Raw genomic sequence first — 16,848 nt, 5'->3', positions numbered from 1 at the left:
GGACTTTGTAGCGGGACAATGAAAAGTTGAGACAAAAGTTGAATGATAGGAGACAGGGAGGGAGTCTCAGACTGAGATTGCCAAGCGTGAAAGGGGAGACCCCAAGTATCACCAAGAAAAACCGAGAGCGAACATTAGTTTTAAGAGGAGTAGCTAAATTCTAGAAAGCTGTTATAGAGCACAAAAAGTCTTATTCAGGGGATATTCCACGCGTCCATGTGTTCAGAGAGATGAAGGTCGTCCTCGCAGTTTTGCTTCTGTGTGCATCCTCCGTGGAGTGCCAGCAAAGAGGTGAGCTGTAAATAATTACTTTGCTTTTGACTCTCTACTTTCAGTTATTATCCATACTACAATACTCTGTTTCAAAATTGCTAAAGGCAAATAAATATTTTATAGTAGGTTATTTGTGTTGCAACAGAATTGCATAACTATGATTTTTACAAGCATGGGCCTACATAAAGTGTGTGTGTGTGTGTGTGTGTGTGTGTGTGTGTGTGATATATATATATATATATATATATATATATATATATATATATATATATATATATATATATATATATATATATATATATATATATATATATATATATATGGCTGTGTGACATGTTTTTACATCTAATCTAATTTTTTATCGTTCATTCAGAAAGTGAATGGCCAGGGGGGAAAGTATTTTATGTAGCCATCGTTCTTTCCATTTATAATGGCTTTCCATTTATAATTTCCATTTATATTATAATTACTGTCTCAGTTAAAGCTCTTAAACTACTGCAAGACCCTCTACCTGAATAAAGATATCCATCCATTTCAATGAGAGAAATTCCAGATCCCCGTTGGATTACAGTATCTGACGCTTCTTAATGCTAAGAACAGCGGCACCAGCATGCAAACGTATGGCGTCTTAAAGCCGCAAGGCCATATTATCTGGTGATCACTTTAGATGCGCTAATTTCATGGCATGAATAAATGCAGAGTAGACATAGTTACAGAAAAGCTATATGAAACAATTTATTCCATACACAAAAGAAGCGAACCCAATCAGTATTGTCAGTATATGTCAGTCTTGCGGTAAACAAGCTCTGACGTGCATTTAAATTACCTCTGGACAACATAAGTTGTGTAGCCTACTTTGTGCTCTCCTAACAAGGAACTCATCCTCCTGAGACTAGCATTAAATCAGACTATGTTATCATGCACAGCCTATGTCCATCAGCACTTTCGCATTAAAGAGATTTCTTTCTAGCTAAGAAATTAACATATATGGACTAACACTTAGGTAACAGCCCTAAGTTAGGGTTGAAGCCACGCTCCATATCTCTTCCCCTCAGAAACTGAAAGGCAGTCAGCTGACTGCCAGCTATCAGGTCTGTTGAGTGAGAAGTCTTGGTAACTGTTAAATCCTTAAAATACTGTTAACCTAGCACATTCATGTGAAACTACTCAAATCCTTTATGTTCCCAAGGACGTTTTGTGTTTCCCATCCTGAGACTCAGGGTACAGCGAAGCCATGCTCCAAAATGTCCTCTTATAAGGACATGCTGCACCATGTGGATACATGACAGTATGATCTCCCTGCCTGATCATCTGAAGAGGAAAGCAGCCTTATTTCTCGCCTTAACCAGTGTGAATATATTTTTCTTAAATAGGACCGATGAATAAGTGCTCAGTGTAACTTCCAGGAGGTTTCTTACAGCTAGTCAGTGACAGTTTTCCTAACTTAGAAAGAAAGTTTAGTAAGGATGGTGGAAATCTTGTTTTACCTAAACAAATCTATTTTAGGTCTCAACATATAATGGCCTTACCCTGGTTTGTGCTTTATCTCTAGTGATAGTTTTAACATCAGCATATACTGATTGAATCATAGTCAAGTGCTAGGCCTTTGTTACTTATGATTACATCTAAACATGGTTTCAACTGAATATGCACAGGCTGTAGTATAACATTGACAGGACACATGAATGAAAGTTGGTAAAAACTAAAGCCAGTTAGGTAAGTGTTTTCCAGTTGTCTGCATATGCTGTGTTGTCTCCAGCTGTTCACTGATTTTTTTACCTTGCAGATATACCTTATGACCATAGATCTTATCAAGTATTGTGCTGTTGAAAGGCACTTTTGTGTTTGCCGACATGCGACATTCCAGAGATAACTGAAAGCTCAGCAGATTTACCCACTTTCATCCTGGGTCACTGTGATGAGATAGCCTTTCAGAGCCGCTTTGGTCTGGAGCAGTCAATCGTGGGGATGCTGTTGTCCAAACACTGGGGCACACTAAAGCTTCACCTCAGGTTTCTCCCAGAGGCACACTCATCTCTATAGACTATAGAGTAGGCAGGGCTGGGAGAGCTAATTGTTTACTTCTGTATACATCTCTGAGTTGTATGGGGTTTTTTTTAATTATATTTATCAGTGGTGTTTGTGAAAATGGAATTGCATTTGTTCTGTCAGTGACGCTGTTAATTTGTTGGTCTTGTACTGCAGAGTTGTGAGGAATTTGACTTGGTTCCAGTGGAACTATGGTATATGCCCTCTGAAAATGTATTCCTTTAGTTTAATTGTCCTTTAGCAGCCTCTAAAAATTGACAAGGAAGAATAAAACTGAATCCATATCACTAATTTAAAGAGTGCACAGTTACAACAGTATTAAATATGGTCTCTGACAATGTTATTCAGTGAACTAACTAAATAAGATGTATAGTTCTGTATTTTCAAAATGTAATGATCCATTTTTATGGTTAAATTTGAGTATTAGCATTGAAACTAGAAGGTATACACATATAAATATTTATTACTGATCTATTTTTAGAAATTCTTTATTGTTCTAATCCTAACTTAAATGAGGTACTCAGTGAAGCTTTGCAAACCTTCAATAACTGAATCTTTAACCGGGGAAGTGGATATTTCGAGGGAAAGAAAAGCCAGTGGTCCACCCCCTGTCTGTGACGTGCAAATTAGAGCAGGCCAGATGTGCTTTGCAATTAGTGCCTTTATTTATTTGCCTCTTCATCTGTGGGCCTTTTGAAGTCTGCTATGCTCAGCAGCACTGCTTTCAGATTCCAGAATCAAGTCTGATTGCTTCATAATCCTTTCAGTGGCTAAGTCTGAAAAAAGGAGCTCTTTAGCTCTTTACTTGCATCAGTCTCCTTCATTTAGCTTGCTAACCAAAGTTCTTAGTGGGTAACAGATCATCCCTTTGATTGGGTTTAGTATAGACTGACGTGCCTGAAATAGAACTTTGGAAACTGATTTAGTCTTTGTCTTGCTATAAGTGGGTGGCACATGTTCTCTCACTCATGCAGGCACCAATTTACCAATTACTTTAAAGGATAGATAAAAGTTCTGCAGTGGTTGAATAACAACTCACCACTTCCTTAAGCTCTGTGGTATTAGTTTCCCTTATGTCTTTCTGAACAATGTGGCCCTGCTTTAAAATCCTGCTTCACATGGACATGACCTGGTGATGGAAGCAGTGCCAGTGTGTGAGTTCCCTCTTACTTAAGCCTGTGCTTATCTTTGCTTGCTATAATGAGTGGTCAGAAACAGAAAAGGATGGGGGTTCCAGTCACCAAAGAAGGTCTGCTCACATGAATAGATGGCTGCCATTGTCAATTGTCCAACATGTAATCATTGGGCCCTCAATGGCTGTGCGCAGACGTGTGGGTGGATGGTGGGGTCAAGCTTCAAAGACTGTGGAGAGGGGGAGTATGGAGTGAGGAGAACATTAGAATGGGAAAGGGAAAGATTGGGATGTGTGCTGATTGATGCTGAGAGAAGGCTGCTTCCACTTAAGATTGCAGCACAGATGGGCTACACAGTAGTAGGTTAAGCTTCAAGCCTTGGTTCTTTTCTCCTGAAGCCATTTTGCCATTCTGCCATTATTTAGTGATTGTAAAGTCAGCATGATGTGCAAGAATATGGATTTCAAACCATTATTCAGTTATAAAATGTCACACATTAATTTGCTCCAGATATCTTGCTCTGTAATAATGTTAATATGTATTTACACATTCAAAGTGTCTGCAAGCTCACTCTCTTTCTCCCTCTAGGTCTCTTTCCTGCAATTCTGAACCTGGCCAGCAATTCTGAGATCAGTACTAATGCCACATGTGGGAACCCTCATCCTGAGATGTACTGTAAGCTGGTGGAGCATGTCCCTGGCAGACGCATCCGTAACCCCCAGTGCCGGACATGTGATGCTAACAGCACTAACCCCAAAGGTACAGCTTTCTGTTTTCACTTTGATCCGGGACATTTGTTCTCCATCATCTCCAGCTGTATTTCCAGACATCTGAGTTACAGTTGCAGACAAAGCCTCTGAGTCATAGGCCTTGTCTGAGATTCACTGCCTGATTTTACAGCTTTGTGTCAAGATCATCCTAGTTAAGTTGTGCAATATCTGATATCTGACACTGATCAACTGAACTACTTTGAAAGGGCTTATGGTTGTCAAGTATCCTTTTTAGCACATTACTTAAAGCAAGTTCATAAATTAAAGCAAGGTTTGTTTAACAGAGCGACATCCTATCAGCAATGCTATTGATGGCACCAATCAATGGTGGCAGAGTCCGAGCATTAAAAATGGGCGCCAGTTCCACTGGGTCACCATCACACTGGATCTACGACAGGTAAGACTGCTGTCACAGTCAACGCATACGCCACCAGTGTGTTACTGGCTACACATGTTAAAGTTTTCCAGTGTGCAGTAGAAGGTAAAATTTGAGTTGCCAATATGATGACTGCCTTTGAATCTGAAGGTGGTCTAATCAGGTTCAACATAAGTGTGGTTGATATTCCATCAGCCTCCTCACAGTCTTGTAGAAGTGATTACTGTGTTTAATGTGGTCAGGGTTAGTTTAGGGTTTGCTGTGTTCACACTGATCCCAACTGCAGATGCTAACTTCTTCCACACCATCGTCCCTAGTGCCCTTCTCCACAACAGGCTGTCACCAGCAGCCGGCATAGGGGGCTTCTGCTGAAATCAGACCCCAGGACAGGAAATACACACTGGTCCATTTCCTTCTACTCCTCCTCGACACCTAAACGATTAACATTCTGCAGCTGCACTAGGCCTGCTGGCCTACCTTCCAGTCATCAGCACACCATCAGATATGGGAGACTGTAATCTACTGTAACCTATGCCCTATCGATTTATAGACATGTGCTGGATTTCCTCACACTCAGGAAATGGCCATCTGCATGTGAGGCAAAGGATATCAGTTTAAATCTCCTCTTAGTTAGAGTGGGGTTTAGGGCACTACTCTACAGTAGTAGAGCTAGCGAAAGTTTAGGATGAAGAGTATACAAGACATCAGTTCTGGAGACATGTCCCTGTGGAGTTTAATATTTTATCAGATACACACTGCTAAATCTGCATTTAAGATTAGGAGAGTCTAGACTTCACAATTCAGTTCAGCCAATATATCAGTTCAGAATGCTCTGTAATGTGCCCTGAATGAGAACTGTTAGTCCCTGTTCCCACTGACAAAATGAACTGTAGGCTTTATAGGCTGTTTCCTCCCAGGCTTTCACTGTGGGCAGCACGTCCACGTTACTACAGAAGCCATGCCAACTCGACAAAATTAGCACTCCTAATTATTTTATGGATTGTGGGATTTCTAATACTACTAATCAGTGAAAGAAATTGTCATTTATCTCTTCTTATTACAAGGGTCCTGCCTCCACAGAACTAAAGCTTTAGACAACAAAAACAGCTAAGTGACATTGTTATCTTATTAAATGGACCAAATGGTTTGCGCTATAGAGAACGGTTCTGTAGTTCATCACAGTGTTTCTTTGCTAAGTTATAAATATGTTTAGGGCCAGCAACACCTGTTCAATTTGAAGCAGCAGACATATTGCTGCTTTGGCTGCATTAATTGTAGCCTCTCCAGAGTTGTTATTTACAAAGGTCTAAACAGTGGGAGTGACTACATAATTACTGTTGCAGTAGCTGTGCTTTCTCACTGTGGGCCCATCAGGATGTCAGTCATTTTTCTCATTTTTCTCCTTCTGCATCTATCCCACTTTTGTTTTTTTTATCAGAATATTATCTGTAATGTAAGCCCGAGTGCCGCAGGGCGTGGAGCAGGACGCACAGACTCCCTCGACATTGTGAAACATTTAATAACACAACATGTAACAGACAACGGTGGCACTCACACATGACATTAACAGAGAACATAAACACACTTAACCCTAACAACGATTGTAACATGAACGCAATCTAGACAAACATGGATACTAACATAAGCTTTGACTGACAAACAATGACCAACAGTGAGGGACGCACTGACAGGGGTTTAAATAGACTAACAAACACTAACAATTAACCCCGTACAGGTGCGTGCCCTCACGGGTGTGTGGCCACAAACAAGCGTGAACCCCCCTGCATGCGGCAGGCCGTACCATGTGACAGGTGGGGGGGGGGGGGGCATCCTGTGACAATATCACAGATAATGGGGTGAACACTGGACACTTTGTATGTATCAATAATATTTTATGCTTCTAAACTCGTTATTCCGAAATGCGTTAATGCCATGCTTTATTTACTATTCTGCTCATTCTTTACAGGCGACTTTGATGTGAGACGTGTGTAGTTGGGAGTGGGGGGTGGTGGACCACATGTGTATGGACCACATTCTTGAATTTCTCTTGTAGCCAGCATAGTTACATTCATAAGGAATCATAAATAGCATGAATGGACTGAAATGAAAAATCCTCCTACTGATGATGTCATAGATAAAAGAAAATGACCAGTCAGTTAGCAAAGAGTGAAAGAGAAGTGTTCATATATGTCCATGTATCATGGCCAGTATTGTTCATATTCCTTCCTCACAGCACGCATTGCTTGAGCACACAGCATAAAGAAAATCAGAAATCCCACAATCAGAACATCCACAGTTAGCCACAGTTAGCCACAGAAAAAAGCGCTTATTTGGGATTCACAGTTCCAGTGGGAGAATTTAAGGCTTAGTCCAACCACATAAAAAGAGATGCATTTGGCCACAGGCATTCCTGTAGTCTGGGGTAAAGATGAGTCAGGCTTTTGTCTGAGTTTGAGAGAGTGGGGGAGGGGCGTGCAGGGGGAGGGGTGGACACAATACAGGTCGGAACAAAGCAGGCCAGCATCATAGAGGCCAGGCCAGGAGCCTGGGGCCAGGGCCAAACACCCAGCATTAACTGATGCTACACTAGAAACCAAATACAGCAGCACCTGGGCTGAGTGAATAGTTCATTCAAAAGTTCAGGAAAATGCAGTCGGTAATCTGATGTTAATATAAATATAGATAAATCTAGATTTGGCCAGTAGGTCCTATAGTCCTCAAAGCAAATTTAGCATAATGCTATTTTAAAGTATTAAATAAGTAATCTAGATAGGTATTCCAGATATGTACTCCAGATAACTACTCCAGATAAGTACTCCAGCATGCACTAAGCATGCTTTCAGTGTTTAAAAAGTTTGCATAAAAGTATCTTACACAGTGTGCAGTCTTCCTCAGACTGTTAATGTGAATCTCATGTGATGGGCCCAGGTGCCTCACTGACTGTGTGTCACCTCTGGGAGGTGTATAATGCATTTTGTTTACTGCCATGTGGAGACCACCCTCTTCTTCAGAAAGTGTGAAGCAAGTTGTTAGTGTGTGCATGTGAGTGCCAACACAGCTGGACCAGCCAGCCTGTAGGTGTTTGGACAGTAGAGCCTGGGTGTTTGCAGTGGCCTTGGTGGGCTGCCTGGCATGCCCCAAAGGATGAGACAACCCCAAATGGTTGCTCCTCTGTTTGTTTAACTTGGGGCTGTTAATTGGATCAGGACTTAGTTCCCTGATTAGAGAATGAAGTGTTTGCTGTTGTTGCTTTTTCAGGGTCTGCAAATGTGTCATTATGTGTTTGCTACTGATGGGATTAAAAAATGGCTTCTTTACTGTGCAATATTTACCTCCACTGGAAAATAATTGACTGCTCTTCAAATCATCCAGTCATTGTAGACAAAATTATTTCTTGCTCAAGGCTAAGTGACATTTATATGGTATCAGAAGAGGTGCAACATAATTACAGAAAGTATACTATCAGAAAAAGAACAATCTTATTTAGAAACTTTGGTACATAGTACCTTTCTTCATGCTTTATGAAGCACACAGTTGTTGATATGAAAAATGTTTACTTTTTCAAAGTTTACAATTTTTAACATATCTCTTTTATTCTTAAGAATGTTTCCTAGGTAATGTTTCTACTGCTTTTTCCACAGCAACCATGTTATTTTCCACAGCAACCATTCATAAAACAAAATGTGACTACCTTGTGCATGACAAAGTCATTAAACATGTTAGAGGTTGTTGGTTTGAGAAGTGAATTGAAAACGCACCCAGTAATAGAAATCTACACACTCCTTTGACTTCTATTTGTAGGGGAGTACTGTGAATCTTTTGGCTTCAGATCCAGAGAGTTTGATCTGAAGTGTGCAATAAAGACATAAAATTTCTAACACACTAATGACAAGCCCTTCTCCCTGAAGAGACAGCAAAGCAGCACTGCCTTGGTGGAAGATGCTTGCGTGTTTGTTTGCCTCATCACCTTGACGTTGCTAAGCTGCCTGCAAACAGGAGGCTCAGAGACCACCAGGACATCAAAGCAAAAGGGAAATGGAGAAGAAGATGAAACACAAACATGTCAGCTGCATGTTGAACTGTGAACTTTGAAACCTGTGTTTTCACAGAAATACAATTATGCCAAAGTGCCTGGCTAGTGGCATGAACAGCTTGAGCCCTCATTCATGCTCTCTGTAGGTCAGTGCCGGGGGTTCGGTTGCCCCTCACTATGGAGATGAATTCTCCCATGCCATTTAAAGTGTGATTCCTGCTGTGGTTCTCTACAGCATTTTAGTATGTTGTGGCTTTATAAAGAGGCGAGTGTGAAAACCAAGCGTCTACATTTGAGGCTGATTAGGGGAGTGTGAGGAGAACAAGACACAGGAATGGAGCTAGACCTGGCAACCCCAGCATGGTTTGGAGCAAAGGGATGCCATGAAGGGGGGGTTTGTTCAAAGAGCCTGTCCCAACCTGTTCTGCATGAGGGGTGGGAGAGAAGCTGTGACAATGAGAGAGAGACGAAGACAGATCAGAATGGAGGACAGATGACTTCAGTCCACGCAATCAGCAGAAGCAGTGAAAGAGACACTGAAATGCATGTTAGAGGGCAAAGAGAAGCCTGAAAGAGCTCTAGAAACCAAGCACTGTATCTGTATAAAACAGTGGACAGGATGAACCGCATTTAAAAAGCATTCACTTCTCACTTGAAAGGAGAAGAAAAAGTTCACTCCCAGCAGAGACTTTAAGTATTACACACATGTCTGAATATGAACTGAAACAGTAGTGTTAAAGTGACAAAAAGGTGTTTTAACTCTTAATCAAACAGGTCTTCCAGGTAGCTTACATCATTATCAAGGCAGCGAACTCTCCACGGCCAGGGAACTGGATTCTGGAGCGGTCTTTGGATGGCATGGAGTTCCAGCCCTGGCAGTACTATGCCATCAGTGACACAGAGTGCCTGACCCGCTACAACATCACACCTCGCCTGGGCCCTCCCACCTACAAGAGAGACAACGAAGTCATCTGCACTTCCTACTATTCCCGCCTGGTGCCCCTGGAACATGGAGAGGTGAGCAGCTCACCCATAAATGCTTGCTTTCGGTAATCCGACCACTCCTGTTCATATGCTGTAGCAGTTGCTCTGTGCTCTCCAGGGTTATGCTACGGGCATTGTTCTGCTTGTAAGTTCTTTGTGTCACTACAGACGTATTCTGCAATCCTGGTGGAAAGACCACAGAATTGGTTGTTATTGTGTTATTAAGGCTTCTGTTCTGACAGTTTGCAAATCCATCTGAAATGGAGGAGGAATGTAATTTTGTGAATGGGAATGTGGCAGGGTGTCCCTGCAGTGAGAGCTAGTCTGGCAGTAATCCAGCTCCAAGCATCTGACTGGGCTAGGGAACAATAAACAATGCCTGTCCAGAGCTGGTCTAGTCCTAAATCCACTGAGTGAAACACTGAGTTACTGAGACAGAGACTGCTCCACTCATTCAAATATCCATCTTTACAAGAGATAGGCTATGCATTTGTGTTATGATATACATCTGCTACAATGCCAGCATAAATACTGTTTAGGGATGCAAGTCTGCTACTTATAGTGTCATCATACATATTTCTCCATATATAAACCACAACACTCCAAACAAATACAGATACTATATTCAATTCTATACTTAAACCCTATTAGAGTCTCAAGTTATTCTTGGTCATTGTAATTAATATGGGTTCATCATATATAATGCTATATATTGTGTTTTAATTACATACAAGTGTCGTTGTTTGTTGTTACTGGCTCGGACTGCAGTAGGTGAAGATTCATGTTAGTCTTTCAGTTTGCATTACATTAGCAGTAGTGATAGGCTGACATCTATAAGTCCATACAGGCTTGAGATCAGTGCTAGTGTGCTGATGTGTCTCACCTCTCCTCCTTCATCTGCATAGATCCACACATCTGTGATAAACGGGCGACCGGGCGCTGACGACCTGACCCCTGAACTGCTGGAGTTCACCTCCGCCCGTTACATCCGCCTGCGTCTGCAACGTATCCGCACACTCAACGCCGACCTCATGACCCTCAGCTACCGTGACCCCAAAGACGTGGACCCAATCGTCACTCGGCGGGTGGGCATTCACTTTCTTGGATGGAGAAATACCAGCAGTAATGCTGGTTTTGTAATAAAAACCAATCTAATCCTAAATATAATTTTTCAATTAACAAGATAATATACAGAATCGTATTGCTTATTAATAACCATACCGCATGGCATGGCATTCAACAGAGACATAATTTGATTCCCTTTTTGAAGCAGAGAGTGAACCCCAATGTGTCATATCGCTGTACTGATAACTGGTCTCTCTTTTAGAGTGAAGTTTTCTTTTGTAATGTGGCTCTCCCTCTCCATGCTCTCTCTTGTCTTCAGTATTTCTACTCAATCAAGGACATCTCAGTAGGAGGGATGTGCATCTGCTATGGTCACGCCCAGAGTTGCCCCTGGGACCCTGTTACCAAGGTAACAGAATGCAGTATTCACTTCTCTGTCAGCAAATTTGAACACAGCCTGTCAGTCAAATAAGATTACCGTGATAATGTGAAATTCCACCAGTGTCTCTGATACCAGGCTAATGATTGCCTTTTGTGGCAAAATTATTGCTTTTAATAACATTTTATGTTCAGTGGTAAGTGTTAATGTTTATGTTCACTCAAGACTGTTCAATTCAGAATGACCATTTCAGACTGAAAGATCAACATTAATAGTGCCATTACTGTGTATATGTGATGCAGATTTATTTTAATAATTTTTAATCATTTTAAGCTGTTTTTTACTAAACAGAAATTTGTTTAGTAAAATTGTGAAATATTGAGATCACAAGCTCCATACCATGGCGTAAGAGTGTTCAGAACAAAAAGTGACTAAGGCAGTGACTAAGGAACTGGACCCCTGCAGTTTCGGAGGAATTCATCTAGTATAGTCTGTGTTAAGCAAACTTTGTTGCTTTCACTTTTGTAGCTCAGCAACAGTGAAAATCATGTTAACAAGAGCCTGAAAAAGCAGGTGTAATCCCTGGTCTCTTCATACATACACACACACACACTAACTAACCTGCACAGTGTTGAATGAGTGTTGGGTGAGTTTCAGTCTGGGAATGTGTGTGCAGGGGCCAGGGGTGGGGAATCTGCGCTTGTGTTCTATTGATTGACAGCCTGTGTAAATAGAGAGTATTTCCTTTGGCACTTGTTTTCTCTGCCCTCTCTTTTGTGGTATCATTCTTATATATCTTAGCTTCTCTCTCTCTCTCTCTCTCTCTCTCTCTCTCTCTCTCTCTCTCTCTCTCTCTCTCTCTCTCTGTCCTCCAGAAACTGCAGTGTGTATGTGAGCACAATACATGTGGGGAGAGCTGTAATGAGTGTTGCCCTGGCTACCACCAGGAACTGTGGCAACCAGGGACCATCTCCGACGGCAACACATGCGAGAGTAAGAGAAACGCCCATAAGATACTTCAAGTGAAAAATGAGAAAATTGCCAGCTTGTATCTGGATGAGAACTGAAATATGGGTGCATCAGAATGTGGTCACTAATTTCACCTATGCCAGTGTTTTAAGAGCTCTGCTAAGTATTTACCAAGTATTCACAATTAGCACTTACAGTTTCCTGCACTTCCAAGTAACAAATAAAAAAAAGCCCTCTCATTCTCTCTATCACTCACCAGAATGCAACTGTCACAATAAGGCGGAGGACTGTTATTACAACCAGACTGTAGCTGAGCTGCGGATGAGCATGAACACACGCGGCCAGTTCGTGGGGGGTGGAGTGTGTATCAGCTGCATCCAGAATACTGCAGGGGTTAACTGTGAGACTTGTGCTGATGGTTACTACAGACCACACAAGGTAGAAAGCCCTTGTTAAGTGTGTGTGTGTGTGGGGGGGGGTAAGCTTCTGGCCTCCCACACAGCATGTGCTTTATTGCATTTTATTGCATTCACACTGCCTTTGTGTCTGTTGTGTTAACAGATAATGGTTTATCTGTGTGGTCATGGTTGCTGGTCCAGTATCAAGGACAATAACAGTTTAAGCAAAGCACTGTAGTCATTTAAAAGCAGCCATAGCCATATAGCAGTGTTGCCCTTTTTCACTTGTTTGTGGTGGTGGTGCTGCTGCGACCTGTCATCAAAGCTGGTCTACATGTCAAAAGGTCGTAGCAGCAGCAGCAGCCCTGCAGCATGGCCATCACAGAGCTGGGCTCATCACTCGGGTCCTGTGATGGCTGTTAGCATCTGGGATGGATCCAAGATGAAGGCTAATGTGTTGCAGTTGTTTTCTGTTGTTGTTGTGCTGCTGTTAATACTGTTAATATTATTTGGGGTTTTTTTGCCTTGTATTTGGTCTTAGGTTTCTCCGTATGCTAATGAGCCCTGTCTGGAGTGTAATTGTGATATGAGAGGCTCAGTTAGCCATGCCTGTATTAGAGACGACAGCCATGCTAACTCTGTGAAAGGTGACCAACAAACATACAACTACATATACTAACAAAGGCAAACACACGGGCACATTCCTCACATATATTAGGGCTCTCATTGTAAAAGAAACATACCCAGTAAACCAAATATAGCTGTGACACTTTCTTTTTGAAGCTTTCATATGACTCCAAGCAATGTTAAAGAATAGAAAAAAATGTTAACATTGTAACAAATGCATGCTGTTAGCTACCAAATACCATTAATAAAATTAGTCCAAAAGCATCTTGCTAATGTGGTGGCTACTAGAACACCTCACTCGTTCTGCTCGGCTTTGTGCCAAACCTTTCCTTTGGTAATAAACTGTGGCCTTTCTTTGCGGTGCAGGTCTTCTTCCAGGTCAGTGTATATGTAAGGAGGGCTTTGCAGGGGAAAGGTGTGACCGCTGTGCATTTGGCTACAGGGACTTCCCCTTGTGCACACACTGTGAGTGTAGTCTGGAAGGGAGTCATAACATTGACCCATGTACAGAGTGTATCTGCAAGGTAAGATACACGTACACTGTGTGTGAACAGGCAGAGGTTTTATTTTGCTAAGTGGTATGACTGACTGAGTCACTTTTGTGTGTGTGCAGGTCAACGTGATGGGTGCAAACTGTGACCTGTGTAAGCAAGGGTTCTATAACCTGCAAGCCAGCAACCCAGAGGGCTGCACTGAGTGCTTCTGCTTTGGCGTGTCAGATGTGTGTGAGAGCTCCAGCTGGACTACCACCTCGGTATGGTCTCTCTCTCTCACACGCACACACGCACACAGGCACACAGGCATGCTATGTGTTGCTTTTCCTTATTTTATTAATAAATATATGACTGTGCAGCATATCTCGAATATTTATTCTGTGCAAAACTTTACATAGTGTCTGAATTCACAGGAATTCATTAATTCATTGTATCTTTAGATTGTGCACAGAGATGGGTGGCTGCGTCCCTCCATCCACAGCACTCTAGTCTACACCAACCCCATCAGTGAGGACAACCTGATCGTCGCTAACAACAACACGGCAACCAGGAGCTCTTTCTCCATGTCTGCTTGGACTGCACCAGAGCCCTTCCTCGGCAACAAGGTCTCTCTCTCTCTCTCTCTCTCTCTCTCTCTCTCTCTCTCTCTCTCTCTCTCTCTCTCTCTCTCTCTCTCTGCCTCCCTCTTTCTTTGTCTGTCTCATCCTCTCTCCCTTAATCCTATCCATATGTTAATGTTAATAGCACCTTCCCCTCTAATTACACATAATCAGTGACTCATTATTGCATTTAGTTATAATTAGCTTACACATGACCGGAGTGACTCGTAATATTTGTAGCTGTTGATCCCTTGGGTGATTAATGAAATTGAAATAAGTAATTATCCTTCTCACTAACACCAGTTCTAAGTGAAGGGGGAGGCAATTATCATTAGAAATGGCTCCCATTTATAGGTCCTGCTCCCATGTTAGTACAGAAATGAAATATCCAACAGGTGTCCAGCTATTGCCTGCAGCTATGAATGAATGCTTTGCAGGTCATTATTTGTAGACAAGCAGCTTTTGAAAGCATACTCATAATATCTAGCTTTAAGCGTGTACCTCCCTGGATGATTTATATAGAAGTTGCTTGCACCTTGTATTTTAATGATGGTTTCAGTTCTAATGATAGTGAACTGGCCTCAGGTAATTGCACTGATATTAAAAGAAAATGATAATATATGGCTTGGGTTTAATATTTATTGATTTATTGACCAGCGGAGACCTCTCTGTTTCTCAGTAGGCCCCTCTGCACAATGAAAAGGAAATATTATCAAATAATGTAAAACTAAAAATAATTAAAAACATGTATGACATTTTTATTAAACACACATGCGCACACACACACACACACACACACATCTGACAACTAGTCCACGATCAAGGCTGAAGTTAATCTTTGCTTGGTGTTTTCTCTCCATAGGTGACGGCTTATGGAACCTTTCTGAACTACAGTGTGGCATATGACGTTTCAGTGGACAGTAATGTGGACAAAACTCTTCCTTCCCATTTTGATGTGATTATTGAGGTAATGTATGTGCTTCTGTGCATCTGCTTTATTACTGAAACACAGTGGAAATATTTGACTCAAATTCATTGGGGTAATCCATCGTCTGGTCCTGTGTGTGCCTTTGTGGCGTCCCCAGGGGAACGGGAGGACCTTGCAGCAGCTGCAGGCCCACCTCGTGCTCCTGAGTCCACATGGCGAGCAGCAGGTAGCTCTGGAGCTCACAGCACATGTCTTCATGGACGCACACACGCGGCGGCCGGCACAGCGAGACGAGCTGATGAGTGTGCTGGCGGACGTAGCCAGCCTCCGCATCAGAGCACACCTCAACGTCAGCGTGGAGGGGGTGCTGCGGTGAGACAAACACACTCACACACACACGCTCACACACACTGGCAACTGATTAACATGAGTCCATCAGCTTCAGTCACCTTTGTCCAGAAGCCATAGGACTAACCAGACAATGATATTAAACAAAATTCATTTGAATAGAACTAAGCCAAATGGCTGGCCCACCTGTCGGCTGGCCCACCAGGAGAGTGTGCTTGACCTGTCTCTGGGATTTTTCTTGTGAAGTACAGCACAAGTTCACCCCCCACCACAACCCCCCGGGGCTCTGTGTGTGTGTGTGTGTGTGTGCAGGCTGAGCTCTGTGTCTATGGCTATGGCGGATCACACCTCCACAGGCTCTGTCCCGGCGCTTGATGTTGAGCAGTGTGAATGTCCGTGGGGATACGCTGGGACATCCTGCGAGGTAGGAGCACAGACACACCCTGATAGAGGACTTTAGCAAACTGGAACAAATAGAGCTAACACCATGCCTCTCTCTTATCTCTCTCTGCCATGCTTTTTCTGTCTAATCTCCCTCTCGTCATCTCTCCCTCTCTCTCCAGTACTGTATTTCTGGGTTTTATCGAGTCGGTGGCATCCTGTTTGGGGGAAACTGTCTGCAGTGTGAGTGTAACGATCATGCCACTGAGTGTGATATCAACGGAGTGTGTCAGGTGAGATCTGCATGGTTTTTATGCAGGTAATGTGTATGTGATCTTAAATCTGTATGTGATCTTAAATCTGTTGAACTCAGCTACTACTCAGTATGGCAGGCATTAGCCAAAGTAGGGCAGCATTATTTACTAAAAAAGAGCAATAAAAAAATCTAGCATGCCAATGTTGTACCTAGTAACAGTACATGGAGCACATAGCAGTCAGGTTGCTATGGCCTGCAGCGTGTGTGTGTGTGTGTGCGTGTGTGTCTGTGTGTGTGTGTGTGTGTGTGTGTGTGTGTGTGTGTGTGTGTGTGTGTGTGTGTGTGTGTGTGTGTGTATGTGTATGTGTGTCTGTGTCCGTCTGTGTGTGTGTGTCTGTGTCTGTGTGTGTGTGTTTGAGTGAAACACTGAATCCTTAATTCTTCTCCAGGGCTGCTCTCATAACACTACAGGACCCCACTGTGACCAGTGCCTGCCAGGTTACTATGGCGACCCCACAGAGGGCACAGGAGAAGACTGCCAGCGATGCGCCTGCCCGTTGACACTGGCGTCCAACAAGTGAGTTAGTGTGTGTGTGTGTGTGTGTTTGTTTCACTGAGTGGAATTAAGGCTCTACTGTTTGTTTTTAAAGCTCTACACGGCATACCTATATCTCTGATCAGCCTCCATTCCACCCCTTGAGTCATACAATTTACTAATCCAATCTAGTAATCAGAAGGTTGAGACGTTGCACAGGCTTTCTCAGTGGCTACTCAAAACTCTGGAAC

General features: G+C 42.6%; 1 protein-coding gene across 1 annotated transcript in view; it reads left to right on the top strand.

Moving 5' to 3' along the window:
- The first annotated feature begins 9 nt into the window (after positions 1-9).
- The window catches only part of lama1 (laminin, alpha 1), a 36,751-nt gene continuing 19,912 nt past the window's right edge, over positions 10-16,848 (top strand). Inside the window, exons 1-17 of the mRNA XM_035530600.1 lie at positions 10-291; positions 4,044-4,214; positions 4,510-4,622; positions 9,409-9,651; positions 10,524-10,703; positions 11,003-11,092; positions 11,938-12,055; positions 12,291-12,469; positions 12,971-13,076; positions 13,423-13,580; positions 13,670-13,810; positions 13,991-14,155; positions 15,012-15,116; positions 15,235-15,449; positions 15,738-15,849; positions 15,989-16,099; positions 16,512-16,639. Of these exons, the coding sequence (XP_035386493.1) occupies positions 231-291; positions 4,044-4,214; positions 4,510-4,622; positions 9,409-9,651; positions 10,524-10,703; positions 11,003-11,092; positions 11,938-12,055; positions 12,291-12,469; positions 12,971-13,076; positions 13,423-13,580; positions 13,670-13,810; positions 13,991-14,155; positions 15,012-15,116; positions 15,235-15,449; positions 15,738-15,849; positions 15,989-16,099; positions 16,512-16,639 (2,396 nt within the window). The 5' untranslated portion in view covers positions 10-230. The remainder of the gene's footprint in view (positions 292-4,043; positions 4,215-4,509; positions 4,623-9,408; positions 9,652-10,523; positions 10,704-11,002; positions 11,093-11,937; positions 12,056-12,290; positions 12,470-12,970; positions 13,077-13,422; positions 13,581-13,669; positions 13,811-13,990; positions 14,156-15,011; positions 15,117-15,234; positions 15,450-15,737; positions 15,850-15,988; positions 16,100-16,511; positions 16,640-16,848) is intronic.

This window comes from Electrophorus electricus, chromosome 10, assembly GCF_013358815.1.
Source record: "Electrophorus electricus isolate fEleEle1 chromosome 10, fEleEle1.pri, whole genome shotgun sequence".
Classification (NCBI taxonomy): domain Eukaryota; kingdom Metazoa; phylum Chordata; class Actinopteri; order Gymnotiformes; family Gymnotidae; genus Electrophorus; species Electrophorus electricus.
The sequence above is the reverse complement of the archived record's forward strand: the minus strand, read 5'-3'. Positions and strand labels throughout refer to the sequence as shown.